The 12,124-nt window shown below is 37.4% G+C and overlaps 2 protein-coding genes across 5 annotated transcripts in view; one reads left to right on the forward strand and one right to left on the reverse strand.

Moving 5' to 3' along the window:
- Window positions 1-6,427, forward strand: part of insyn2a (inhibitory synaptic factor 2A) — a 37,724-nt gene extending 31,297 nt beyond the window's left edge. For all 3 annotated transcript variants that reach the window (XM_032573883.1, XM_032573885.1, XM_032573884.1), the window contains one exon: window positions 4,527-6,427. In XM_032573883.1, the coding sequence (XP_032429774.1) occupies window positions 4,527-4,710 (184 nt within the window). In that variant the 3' untranslated portion in view covers window positions 4,711-6,427. The remainder of the gene's footprint in view (window positions 1-4,526) is intronic.
- The window catches only part of dock1 (dedicator of cytokinesis 1), a 213,098-nt gene that overhangs the window by 116,109 nt on the left and 84,865 nt on the right, over window positions 1-12,124 (reverse strand). The window lies entirely within an intron of this gene.

The following is a 12,124-nucleotide window of genomic DNA, read 5'->3' on the forward strand; positions in this document are numbered from 1 at the left end:
TGCTTTCAGCAAAACTCAGTAACATGGCAAGGCTTACAAGACTTTCATTGGGATACGCTGAGGTCTAAACGTCAAAGGAACTAATAAATATTTCTATATTAGGCCTTTTCGAGACCAGGTTATACTTTTGGGTTTATTAGTTTTTCAGATTGACATATGTTCAATTTCCCCTTTTTGGTGATTTCTTTCCACTTAGAATTCACATTAATCTTCATATGTAAAGCATATATTTTGTATATTAACTTTTGATTTTCAAATATATCAATGCATGCATTTATCTCAAAGACAGGAAAAAGGCCAACAGAATGGAGATGAAAAATAACCCTTGATCTTGGCCATCTATTTAAGTCTCAAGTGGTTTGTTCAGTTGCAACTTTGCACACTCAGGCTTTCTTTCAAAACAAGAAAAAAGGCGTTAAAAATGGCAGACTTGTGCTGTCTCTTCCTGGCTGTCTGACTGTTGAGAGTTTGGAAACTGTGTGGAGAAACTCTTACTTTTTTCTTAGTTTGTTATTTTTCCAAGAATTGCATAGTCTGACCTTGGGATGAACTTGCAGGGATATTCAAATCTGGGAAGAAATGCAACCGGGTTTTTTCGGGATATCACCTTATTCTTTAATGTTGTCTTTTCCAACCCTAGGCTTAAGGCAAACTGCTTTGCATGTATTAGGTGCTTCCCCACTTCAGAACACCTGATTTCAATTGATGGCTGATTAAAAGGTTTTTACTGAACTGCAATCATCTGAATCAGGTGTCTCTCTAAGCAAAGAAACATCTGAAACATGCATGGCAGTACACGCCGATACAATTTAAAGTCATGCATAGGCTCCATTACTCAAACAGAGATTTTCAAATACTGGCCCTCAAGGGTAGGTGCCCTGCAACATTTAGATGCGTCTCTGCTTCAACACATGTCAGTAAAATAATTTAACTTGGTAACCAACCTACTTTGTTTGAACTGTTTTTATGTACAGTATATTGTGTAAAAAAAATCCATACCAAAAAAATATCAAAAAAAGAAACAAAACTAAAATGTAATGATTTGCTTAAGAAACTGGGTTAAATTTGGCCTCATTATGTTGTTAAAATACTTTTAATATTAAAACTGAAATGTTTGCAAACAGACACCAATATCCTTATAGTATATGCTTCCTAACAACATATGCTCTTACACATTTGTAAAAAAAACAAAAAAAACAACAAATCCCACCAGGACTATTCTTCAAGGGACTTTTTGCTGCATGCAGATATGTGACAGATTTTATGAAATGCAAATAAACCCCAGCATCATTATTTCCGTTTTTGTATGTAATAACTGGCGCTGTCAGACCATTCTCTGAGGCACACATATCATTGTGACACAATCTTTTTATGCAAGACCATTTGGTCTTTCAAAAAGCCTCGAGTAGGAACAAGACCTTGATCATCTGTCCATATATGTAATGAATGTTTACTCTTTGTATGTGAAATCAGGTTGTTTCAGTCTGGTGTTTGTATATCTACCCAAAATCTTTTAACACTGTGTACGTTTGAACTGTGGCACTCATCTGATATATATATCCTGCAGCTTTAGTGACAAATGTCAAAAACGTCAACTGAAATTAAATGGAAATTGAGATGTACTGAGCTTAGACGTCAAGTTATACACTTTAAAGGAGCACTCATGTCTGAGTTATCCCTTTAACACAAGCTGTGGGTGTGACTGGCAGGGCTAAAACTTTGTTTGAGCCATTTGTTTGAAATTGATTAATATACTTAGGAATACAAAGTCGCTATTTTGTAATTAATGATGGCTATTCTGACCAAGATAATACAAATGAAAACAGTCTTTTGAAACAGAAATATTTGCACTAGCTAACAATTGTTATTTTTATTTATTAAGTGAAACTGCTCGTTTCCATGGTGGCAGGGCAGATAAGGCTCACTGCATAACGGTCCACTACCACATTAAGATCAACAGAAGTTTATTCCCTATATAGTGTTAAATCAAAAAGACTTACCCTGCATAAAAAGGTCTTTTTATAGGTATAATAATCTGTCTGATTAATGAGATGTGCACCAGTACTTGTTTTGCTTTACTGATGTTATATGGAAATGCTGTAAAGCCACTAACAGACAAGAAAAATTTATTTTAAAAAAGCTAAATGAAATTCTCATTCTATTGCCTCATTGACAGCTCACTTTTACATTTGGGGAGAGACTCATTGATTGAATTTTTGATTATTCTTTTTAAACTGCAAGAGCTAGTTTATTTCTGACCTTTGTATCATATTTAATATTCCGGATGATGCTCCACCAGAGTTCATTCAATGGTTTAAATAATAAGACAATGGACTGAAAAGTCTGTATACCATCTTGCACTTTCAATCATTTCATTTTCTACAAATTACCACCCCAATTGTTTCAGTACTTAAGTTCTCTAAGTGAAGTTTGTATAAAAGTTTAGAAAAGTTAGATAATTATTATAACCCTGAAAAATGTGAAGCAAAAAGTGGTGAGTTGCTCATTTGAAGTAAAGAACTAGATTGTTCCTATTACAGAGAGAGACTAACATTCCACTTAATTTTTATGTCAAGACTATACTGGTCCATTTTTTTCTGTGTTCCAATACAACCTGAATCTGTTCACATACTTTCAAATGTGGATGGACAAATACACACAGATGGCAAATGTGAATTTACACCAATGTAATTACCAGCCAGTGATGTATTGATTAAAGCTGGCCTGAGTCAAACAAAAGCAAAGTGCTGAGTGCAAGCTCAAGAAATTAACATTCAATCTGCTCATTGTCAAACGCCCACATTTATGCCTGCTCTAATCAATGGTAGATGCATCAATGTTGATTATGAAAACTTTAACTGAAAATGATAATGGATGTACTGCATTTAAATCAAAACCAGAGCAGTCACCCTGCAGCTGTTATGTAACTCAGTCTGTCACCCCCCAGCAAGTCCGACTCAGGTAGTGACTGGAGATAGCTTTAGCAGATTAAAGCCCCCACACTTGCCACAGCTGTGGCTGTAATCTGAGTTTTACTTTTAGCAGAACCTAGTGGTCAGATGTGTGTGGGCGTCGGATTACAATGATGGCCCCGGATAAATTCCCCAGGGCTTTGGGGGAAATGTGACGGACTGCTAAGAAGGACACAGCTCTGCGCTTTGTGCCCAGCAAATCCCAACATATTAAATCGCTAACATTTTCCATCATCTTTCGAAATATTTTGAGGAATCACAACACCATCCACAGAATTCAGCAAAACAAATCATTTGCATTTCAGCATTCTGCCCTGTGACCAACTGCTTGATACGGGAAGATACTGACGAGACATTCTTCTTGCTCCACCAATCTGAGACAGCAGTAGAAATACCCTGAATGGTGCAATCAAAACTAGACGCGTTTGGTTCCTTTGCTATTTTATAATAACAAAGCAAATGAAAACCCAGGGCATTTCTCCAGGCTAAGCGCTGGTGTGACAGATGAGCTGCAGAGGTCAAGTGAGAAAAGGTTAATAATATGGATGTAAGCGCAATATGGCAGCCAAAAATGCATTAATACATGCAACAACTGAAGCAATGGGAAAATGTTTTCCTATTTTGAGGAGTACATATGTATCAAAATATCAATGCCACTAAAAGATTAGCATGTATGTCTATATGTGACATTTACAAGAGCATCATAATGAATCATCAAAAAGTACATTTAACTCCATATAAAAATAAGACATATTATCCAGATTTATTATATAAAAAGTGATATATTTAAGGTCTTTATTGTCATAAATTATTAAGATTATGGCTGACAGCTAATGAGAACCTGAAAAGGCATATCTTGTCAATCTCACTGGGCTGCTTAAAGTGTGCTTTACACTAAAGGTTGCAGTTATCAGTGTTGGTTGAGCACCTCTTTTTTATCCACAGTTTTTCCTTCATCTTAACTTTCCATTGATATGTTTGCACAAAACCCCCTGCCAACAGCCATCTTTTTTGGGTAAAAGAGCATTGGGCTTATCCTCTTTGGCAGCAGTGAAAATTCGCTGGACAACTGTCAGGTAAGCATCCCCCATTTCTGTGTAGGTAATTAAGCCACACAGAAATGGGGAAATTTCTCTTATGTAATATAATATACTCAAATCTATTTAAAAAAAAAAAGAATAACAAAAACTCAATTTAGGGATTTCATTAGCTGGAAGCCATAATCACAAAAATCGATGCTTAAAATTTATTACTTGGGGTGTCAAGAGTCTATGAGTTTCTATTTCTGAATTGAAGTGCTGAAATAAATTAACTTTCCATAATATTCCCGATTTAATGAGCTGCACCTTTGATATTTCTAATAAATCTGCTCGGGTGATCGGTTGTTGATTTAATTACTCAGAGCAATTCTGCTAATTTGTTACAGTGAAGAAGTTACTTAAATACAACCCAAGGCTCAAAAACGGCCTAGGGTTGGTTTTATTTGAGATAAAGCCATGAAGGCATCATCCTACAGTTTGCACTGATTTTTTGTCTCTTTTATTGTTCCTTTAGTGTGGAACTGGACTTCAAGCTGCAGGAGGACAAGCTACAGCCACTGATGAAAAGGCTTTGCCCTCCAACGGACTCCCACTTCCCTCCCCTGCCTTACCCCCAGGAGGCCTTCACCTCCACTCCAAAACGCAAGTCCAAAGCTGAATCCAAGAAGCATGCCCGCTGGAAACTTTGGTTCCTGTGAGAGCTGCACGACCGTCTCCGAACCCTAAAACTGACAAAGGATTTAAGCAAGGATCTAAATTTCTTCACATTCTTTGATTTTTACAACCTGAAGGATTTTATAGACCTGTTGGGCACTTTTAATGAAGACCTCTGGATATACCTAAATGGCAGTAGAAGTGATAGAAGCGTGGACTGCATGGATAATTAACACAGTCATGCCCAACAAAAATGGAATAAGTCATAACTTTGCCTAATTTCCTGAAACAACAACAGGGAAACATATTCAAAGATCAGCAAGATGAGGAGACGAGCTTACTTGCCGCTGTTTCCTGGCTTCTATTTTTTATTACTGATGTAGACCTGTTCCCGTTTCATGTTGACGGAGAGATGTCCGCCATATTTCTATTCAGCTGTTGGGATTTTCTCTTCCCTCTGAGTCTCCAGGAGAGGCTGATCACTCAATGCTGAAGCACCAAGGCCTACATAAACAGCATATCATTGTACTGCAAAGCACAATTAATACTTTTCAGGATTCCGTATCTCCAGAAGTAACAGGAGAGAATAATTTTTGATCATCTTGTACCAACAATACATGATGGACTGAGTATTTTCATTAGCAAAAGACCTAAAGGAGAAACGCTGGAGAGGTTTGTTTGGACTTCTGTGGTAAACCTTCTTTTCATTGATAAAATGTGTCAAAAGAACATATGACTTTGGAGAAAATAATGAATAAATACCACTTATTTTCTTAATAACATTGGAAAATAAATGTCACTCTACTTTTTTCTATATATATATATATATATATATCAAAGTATATAGATCCACTTTAAGGTGAAAACAATTATATTTATTTGAACTAAAGCAAAAGGTGAGCTGTGTAGTTCAACTACATTTAAAAAGAAGTGTGTACTTTCTTTTTAATCCATCAAATATAGTTTTCAGTAAACTCATGGTGCACCGAGTCACTGAAACCACCAAAAAAATGCGAGAATGCACTGTAGATCAGCAGTTTGTATCGTCATCATTTGCTTAAACGTCAAATATTTTGTGTTTTTAGTGGTGAATTTGAATTTCTGGATTCATGGTGGAATGGTGGTCCAATAATTAATGAAAGCATTAATTTGATGCACAAGTTTAAACGTACTGTGGACCTTTTTTTCTGCCTAGTGCTTTTGATAACTTTGAAAATGTTTAGCACACGTGGCTTCCCTTAAATGAATTTTTCCAGATAAATTCTAAACTACTAATTTACTTGATTTTTTTAACCTTTCAGTTGGATACATTTCAAGATCTTTATTGAAGTTTTAGTTATCAACTGTTAAGAAAACTTTAAATAGTTAAAAGTTACATCCATGCTCTTATTTTGAAGAGGGTCAAAACAGTTTACGGAGCAGCTCTGGTTCCTCTCCTCATGTTCTCACTCTTTTCCACCCCAACAATTTTCTTTCAAAGTATAATATAGAACATAATATTATGTTAACATTATGTATAAATTTGACCCTTTCAGAATCCAAAATCAATTCAAACTTGTGCAGCCAACTCTTAATTTTTTGAAACGTAACCATTACACTTTGTAAAATCAGTTCAAAAAACCACTGAAAATCCAAAATTAATATGACAAAAACGTCAATGAGTGTATGTAAACTTTGGGTCAGAAGCGTCCATATTTATATACAGTATATGCCACATACATAAAAAAAGGAAATAAAGTTGCTTTTAGCACATGTGAGGAATAAGAGAAAAATCGCTGTGATTGTATCACTTTAGTGTCTCATATCAGCTCCAGCCATTGACACCGATGGAACAAGACTGAATGTTCCACTTCTGATCACAACTAGGGCTCCTACAATGCAGGGTGGTAGGCACAAGGCCTTGCATGCTTTTTACAAGCCTTGGACTTCACAGGCTATTTTCTAAATTTTTCAAGAAACACTTTTTAAGAACTACAAAAGCCTCTTAGTTTTTAGTTTTCCCCCATTTTAAGTGTCTGGAATCTATTTGAAAGGCAACTCATGCAGGTATTCTACATGGGGTTCATTGAAACCATTGCAAGCATTAATTATATTACAGATAGGCATGGGCCACTATATGAAACAAAACTGAAAAGTACAGCTTCAAACATTGCAAAAGGTTGATGCATCTAATAGGATGTGAAAAACTTTTACCTGATTTGAAACACAAAAGGTACATAAAGGATCATTCTGCTAAAGTATTTAGAGGCCAAATATGATAGTTCTTTTCACTCAAGAGAATCCAATGCCGACGCAGGCCTGTTTGTATAAATATGTTGTTTAGCACCAAACAAGGCTAATACTTTTAGGAACGCAGTTTTTGAAAGAGAACAAAATAAAGTTACCAGTTCCACCAAAATCACATTGAAAGGCAAAAGCACTGCCCCAAAGAAGAAGAAATGTGTCCAAATTGTGTCAAGGGAAAACACGACCATCTTCCAAACAAGACATGACGGGTTCAATCTTCACGAGCTTAAACATGCTGCATTCTGTAGGTTACGTGTGATTCACTTTTGTAAATGCCAGGTTGGTTTCTTTCAGTAATTATATTGTAGCATTTAGAAAGAACTAGATGTTTATCTGTACCTTACAGAAGTGCAATTGATTTATTATGTGCAATACTGTATTTTATACTGTTTTTAAAGAAAAAATACTTAAAATAAAGGTATTTATTATTCTAAAAATGGAAAAAATAAAAACAAGACATCTACACAGCTCTCAAAAAATGAAGAAGACTGTTTCATTACTAAAGCATGCAAACACAAATTAATAGGTATTGATGATAAAATGCTGTCCAACATACTCAGTCACACATTACACCAGTTTGAGCAAATTGCAGCTCAAATTATTAAAACAGAATGAGACAAAACAAATTGTCATTCAACAAATTTTGTATCAAATTTTTTAATATTTTGAGCTGAAATCCGAGCCAAGCCATCTCCAGACTGAAAAGCTGCAGAAAATTAACGCAGAAAATACGTTGTGCTTTTAGTGAGCAAACCTGGGTGAAATCTCATCTGTAGAGAAGAGTCTGCAAATGTATGTATACATATAAAAAAAAGATTTTCTATGCGATAACCTGCAGAAGATTAGGTTGGGAATGCTTCTGTGTCTTTGATGTGGCGCGATGGCAAAGAAACGAGAGTGGAATACAACAAAAGGGATGAGCAGTGCAGCGCTTGTGTCTGCCTCGGAGCCTGTTTGAGGACATCAAAACCGTAATGCGGTTGGACCAGAAACAAAGTGCAACTAGAACCAGAGACAAGCAGAGGACAAAGCCCTGAACAAATGCCCCAGAGACGCAGTAAGGCAGAGAGATCCTTGTGTAGATGCACTAGGTAGTTTGACTGGAGGGCAACACTCCTCCTCTGAGTCACAGTAAGAGTGTCACCATGGGTCTGTTCCTTTAAGTGCTGGTATAAAGCACAGTAGTACAAACATGACATCTTACTGTCTTTTACACATGGTCCTTAGTGGTTTAACAGAGTCGGCTGGTTTCACAGAGTTCTCTCAGAAAGGCTACATTTCTCAAACGTGTGGTTGAGAATCAGGAAGAAGAGGTCCAGTGAGTGATAACAAGGTGTTTGAGGCATTATGATGCATCGCCATATCTCACTATGCTTCTTTTCTGTGAGCTCTGCAGCAGTCTGGCCAGCAGGAGAGAGAAGGAGGAGGAGGGAGAGGGAGCGCGCACAGGCAGAAAGATGCAAGAAGTGAATAGATATGTTTGGACAGAAACAGACATAAACTCATAAAAGACGAAGAGAAACAAAACGAGATTAAAACAGGAGGAGTATCCTGATCCGACCAGGCTTAATGAAACAGATGCTTTGCAGAACGTTGTTTATCCAGACAGCATGCAGCAGAGAAGAAAAGCTCCTATAGCCAGTCCACCCAGTACTGTCAATCAATAACACAGGGTTCTTCCCCTGCAGCTCTGCACACTGCAGGGAAACCTCCAGGAGAACTCCACGGGAGTGCAGCAGTCCATACGCATGGTGTGCTTCACTGTTGCTAAATAAGAGAAACGCTTATGTGACAACCAACATTTCAATCTATGTCCCCGAATTTTGCAATAAAAATACATAAACCTGACGGCCAGATGGTGCTTTAAAAATAACTTAATTCAAATTTTTTCTTGTGTAAAACAGAACGCCACGGTTGGTTTTTCCATTTGTTTTCTATTTTTATGCAAGTACATTTCTTAGCTGGATAGAACTGATTCTACATTCCACAAACGTTATTCAGAGAGGTTAAACAAACTGATGTAGACAGTTTGACAGTCTACATTTACAAGACAGTTTTGTCAAGTATAGCTAAAGTGCTCCAAGTAGGACTATTTGTATATTTCTCTCTGTTTTTATTCTTGTTTGTACTTCGGGGTACTCTACTCTTATATGACACAGCTGCGGAAAAAAAGCCATATGTCAAGAACACAGCGAGGATTTCAGATAATTTGCTACAAAAAAACATTGAAGCAATCGATTTTTTTAGCTTCCTGCCAAGCAGACAGACTTATGAAGGTCCAACGGATGCAATGTAAGCCACTAATTACAACATGAAAGACAACACAACACCTGATTGAGATATGCATAAGTTGTTAACTTAAATCCTCCACTCCCTTTATTAATATAATTTTATTGGATTTGTAAGTTAGTTTTTTGACTTCGATGATGGTACATGACATAAGTTGAGGTTAAATGAGCGAATCATGACATTTTTCAATGGTAAACGTTTTGCAATAAATCAGTTAAAACATCATCAGAGTAGAGTTGGGCCACCTTAAATATTGAAGATGACTCTCATCCTTGTCACCACTTGTTTCAGCCTCTGCATCCACATTAATATCCGTCATTGAGGGTGGACCATCGTCGAGTCAAAACTTGGCTCAACCTATAAGTTTGAAAGCCTAATTTTTTTCTGAATCTCATTTGTACTAGTCATCTTCAGTTCATCACAGGAAAACAGAGAAAGAAAGGACAGACAATGATGCACATGTACATTTAGGACTAAGTGCAACTTAAATAAACCAATTAACCTCAATTAGTGCCATATAGATATTTCAGGACTGTAGGAGGAAGCAGAGAGCCCATTCATGGGGAGAACATGCAAACCCAATGCAAGAACAGCCCAGGCTGGCATTCAAACCCAGGGCATTCTTGCCACAGCAGCAGTGATAACTGTGCCACTATTCAAGCTTATGCAGACATAATACATTTATTTATTTTTTTGTTTGTTTGTTTCAGCTTAAAACTTTAGTGTTTTTGTGAAATCCAGCATTAAAAATTCATTGTTTTATGACTTGAAGTGTTTTGATTATAATTGTACAGTACAATGCATCACTGATGATTAGTATATTCTACTCCATCTGAGTTGTAGCCCACTGTGATTCTGTGAAATCCAAAGCTCAATTTATAATGCTACTGTTTTTTATTAGAATTTAACAGATGTTGACAAGCAATTTCACCACTGGCAATTCCTTTAATGGTCAGGTTTAGCGTTTTACTTATTAAGCAGTCAGGAAGACAGAAGACACAGACTGCTTTTTTGTGGGTTCACTCCATCCCTACAGCAAAGGAAAATGTTATTCAAGAACATAAAGGTACAACTTGGGGATTTCAGCAGGACCTGGCAACACGTTTCTCCTATTATCCTCATGTAAATTTATTCAAAGAGGCTCGTTTCAAAGCCACTTGCGAGGGTGGACGTGAATACAAAAGGCAGGCCCCGCTAGGATGTCCAATGAATCAAACGTATGACGGTGCTGTGTCTAAGTCGCTAACAGGCGTAGCTCTGCAGTGACAATGCGCAGCAAAACCAGCACCACCCCACAAAGTCGTTGCTGCGATCACTCTAATCAACATTCTGCGTCCATCACAGCGGGGGGAGAGCAGAAAGTTAATGCATAAATCTAAATGTAAGAGGCTGCCACTCAGAAGAACAAGGTCGGCAGTAGCTGCAGCAGCACTGCCTGCAGACGAGGCAGCACCATCCAAATGCAGCAACTGCAACTTTGATGGGAAGGATCTCCCAAAGCTCATAAAAATTCAAGCTAATCCCATTGATCATCAGATCATGATTTACAGTCTTAATTTCAATGCTGTTTTATTATGTAAACTACAGACATTGATGTGACCTCTAACTCCGCATCGCATAAAAGGATTCTGCACACTGATGCAAAATGCCATTCAGGTACTTAGAAATGTCAACGCAGTCAAGTGCAATGACTTGTCGGAAAACGAGAAATCAGCTGACGAAAGGCAGGGGTCAGAGGGGACAAAATAAGAATGTAGTCAGAGGGCAGCAGCAGCATTTGTATACAGAGCAGATAATTTCATTAGGGGCCACAGAACATCAGACAAGAGTAGTTACATTAACTGAAAAAAAAGACGTTGGTCTCCGATGGTGCCATTCAGCGACAGTCGCTGGAAGCAGGCAACACTGTTTCACCTAAACCGCAGGGAGGAAGGAACTCCGAAATAGATGCACTTAGTATAATACAGCAGTAACACAGCAGAGGAAACTTTCCCTCATCTTGACAGCCTGTTAGACAAAATGGAAGGAGAGTTCCATATCTGAAATACAAGATCAAAACAAACCAACTGTAAAGAAAAATAACTGCAGAGGATAAAGCCTTTTCCCGAAATTCCACTTTCCAAACTTTTTGAATATGAGCCAAACAGGACTAGAAAAGAGTTCAATCTTCGACACAGCCATGAATAGCCTGGAAAACGGCAAAGAAAGAGCAATCAGGAATCTTAAATCTCTGGCGAGGGAAAAACAAATGGACAAGAGGGTAGCCTGAGCTGAACTCACAGCTTCATTAGCTTCACATTATTCAGCGCGATGCACACAAGCAATCTGTTACCCTACAAAGGGCTTCCAATCTACAAAATTAGCTGGACGCACAGCCGGGAATGCCATTAGACAGTTTGAAAGATGGAAAGAATGAACAGCTATGGAACCTTCAAAAAATGTGTACATCCTGGGAAGACATGAGTTGGAGAAGAGCAGACGAAAAATGAGGCTGCTGATGTTTAACAGGACAGCAATATAACAAACAGGATGTCTACAGTGACTACTGACAAAAAGTCCCATTGAAAACTAAGCAGGTTTTTACATTTCACAGAGATGGAGCTCTATTAACACAAAAACTTACTATCAGTTTATAAATGGTTGATAGATTAACAAATGGATGGATGGAAGAACAGATGGATTAACCATGGATAGATGGATTGATTCTTAATGTGTATTTATAGATAAGTAATAGGACAGGAAGTCTTGAAAGCAAATCATTTTCACAATTTTTAAATTCATCTTTACCCAAAAACAGGAAGTAATTCCCCAAACATGATCAGACTGTGTGGTAGTGCAATTATCAGTCAGTGCAAGAGGTTTCACTGGTTGTTCTGTTCTAAT

The sequence above is a fragment of the Xiphophorus hellerii genome, chromosome 10 (genome assembly GCF_003331165.1).
Source record: "Xiphophorus hellerii strain 12219 chromosome 10, Xiphophorus_hellerii-4.1, whole genome shotgun sequence".
Taxonomy (NCBI): domain Eukaryota; kingdom Metazoa; phylum Chordata; class Actinopteri; order Cyprinodontiformes; family Poeciliidae; genus Xiphophorus; species Xiphophorus hellerii.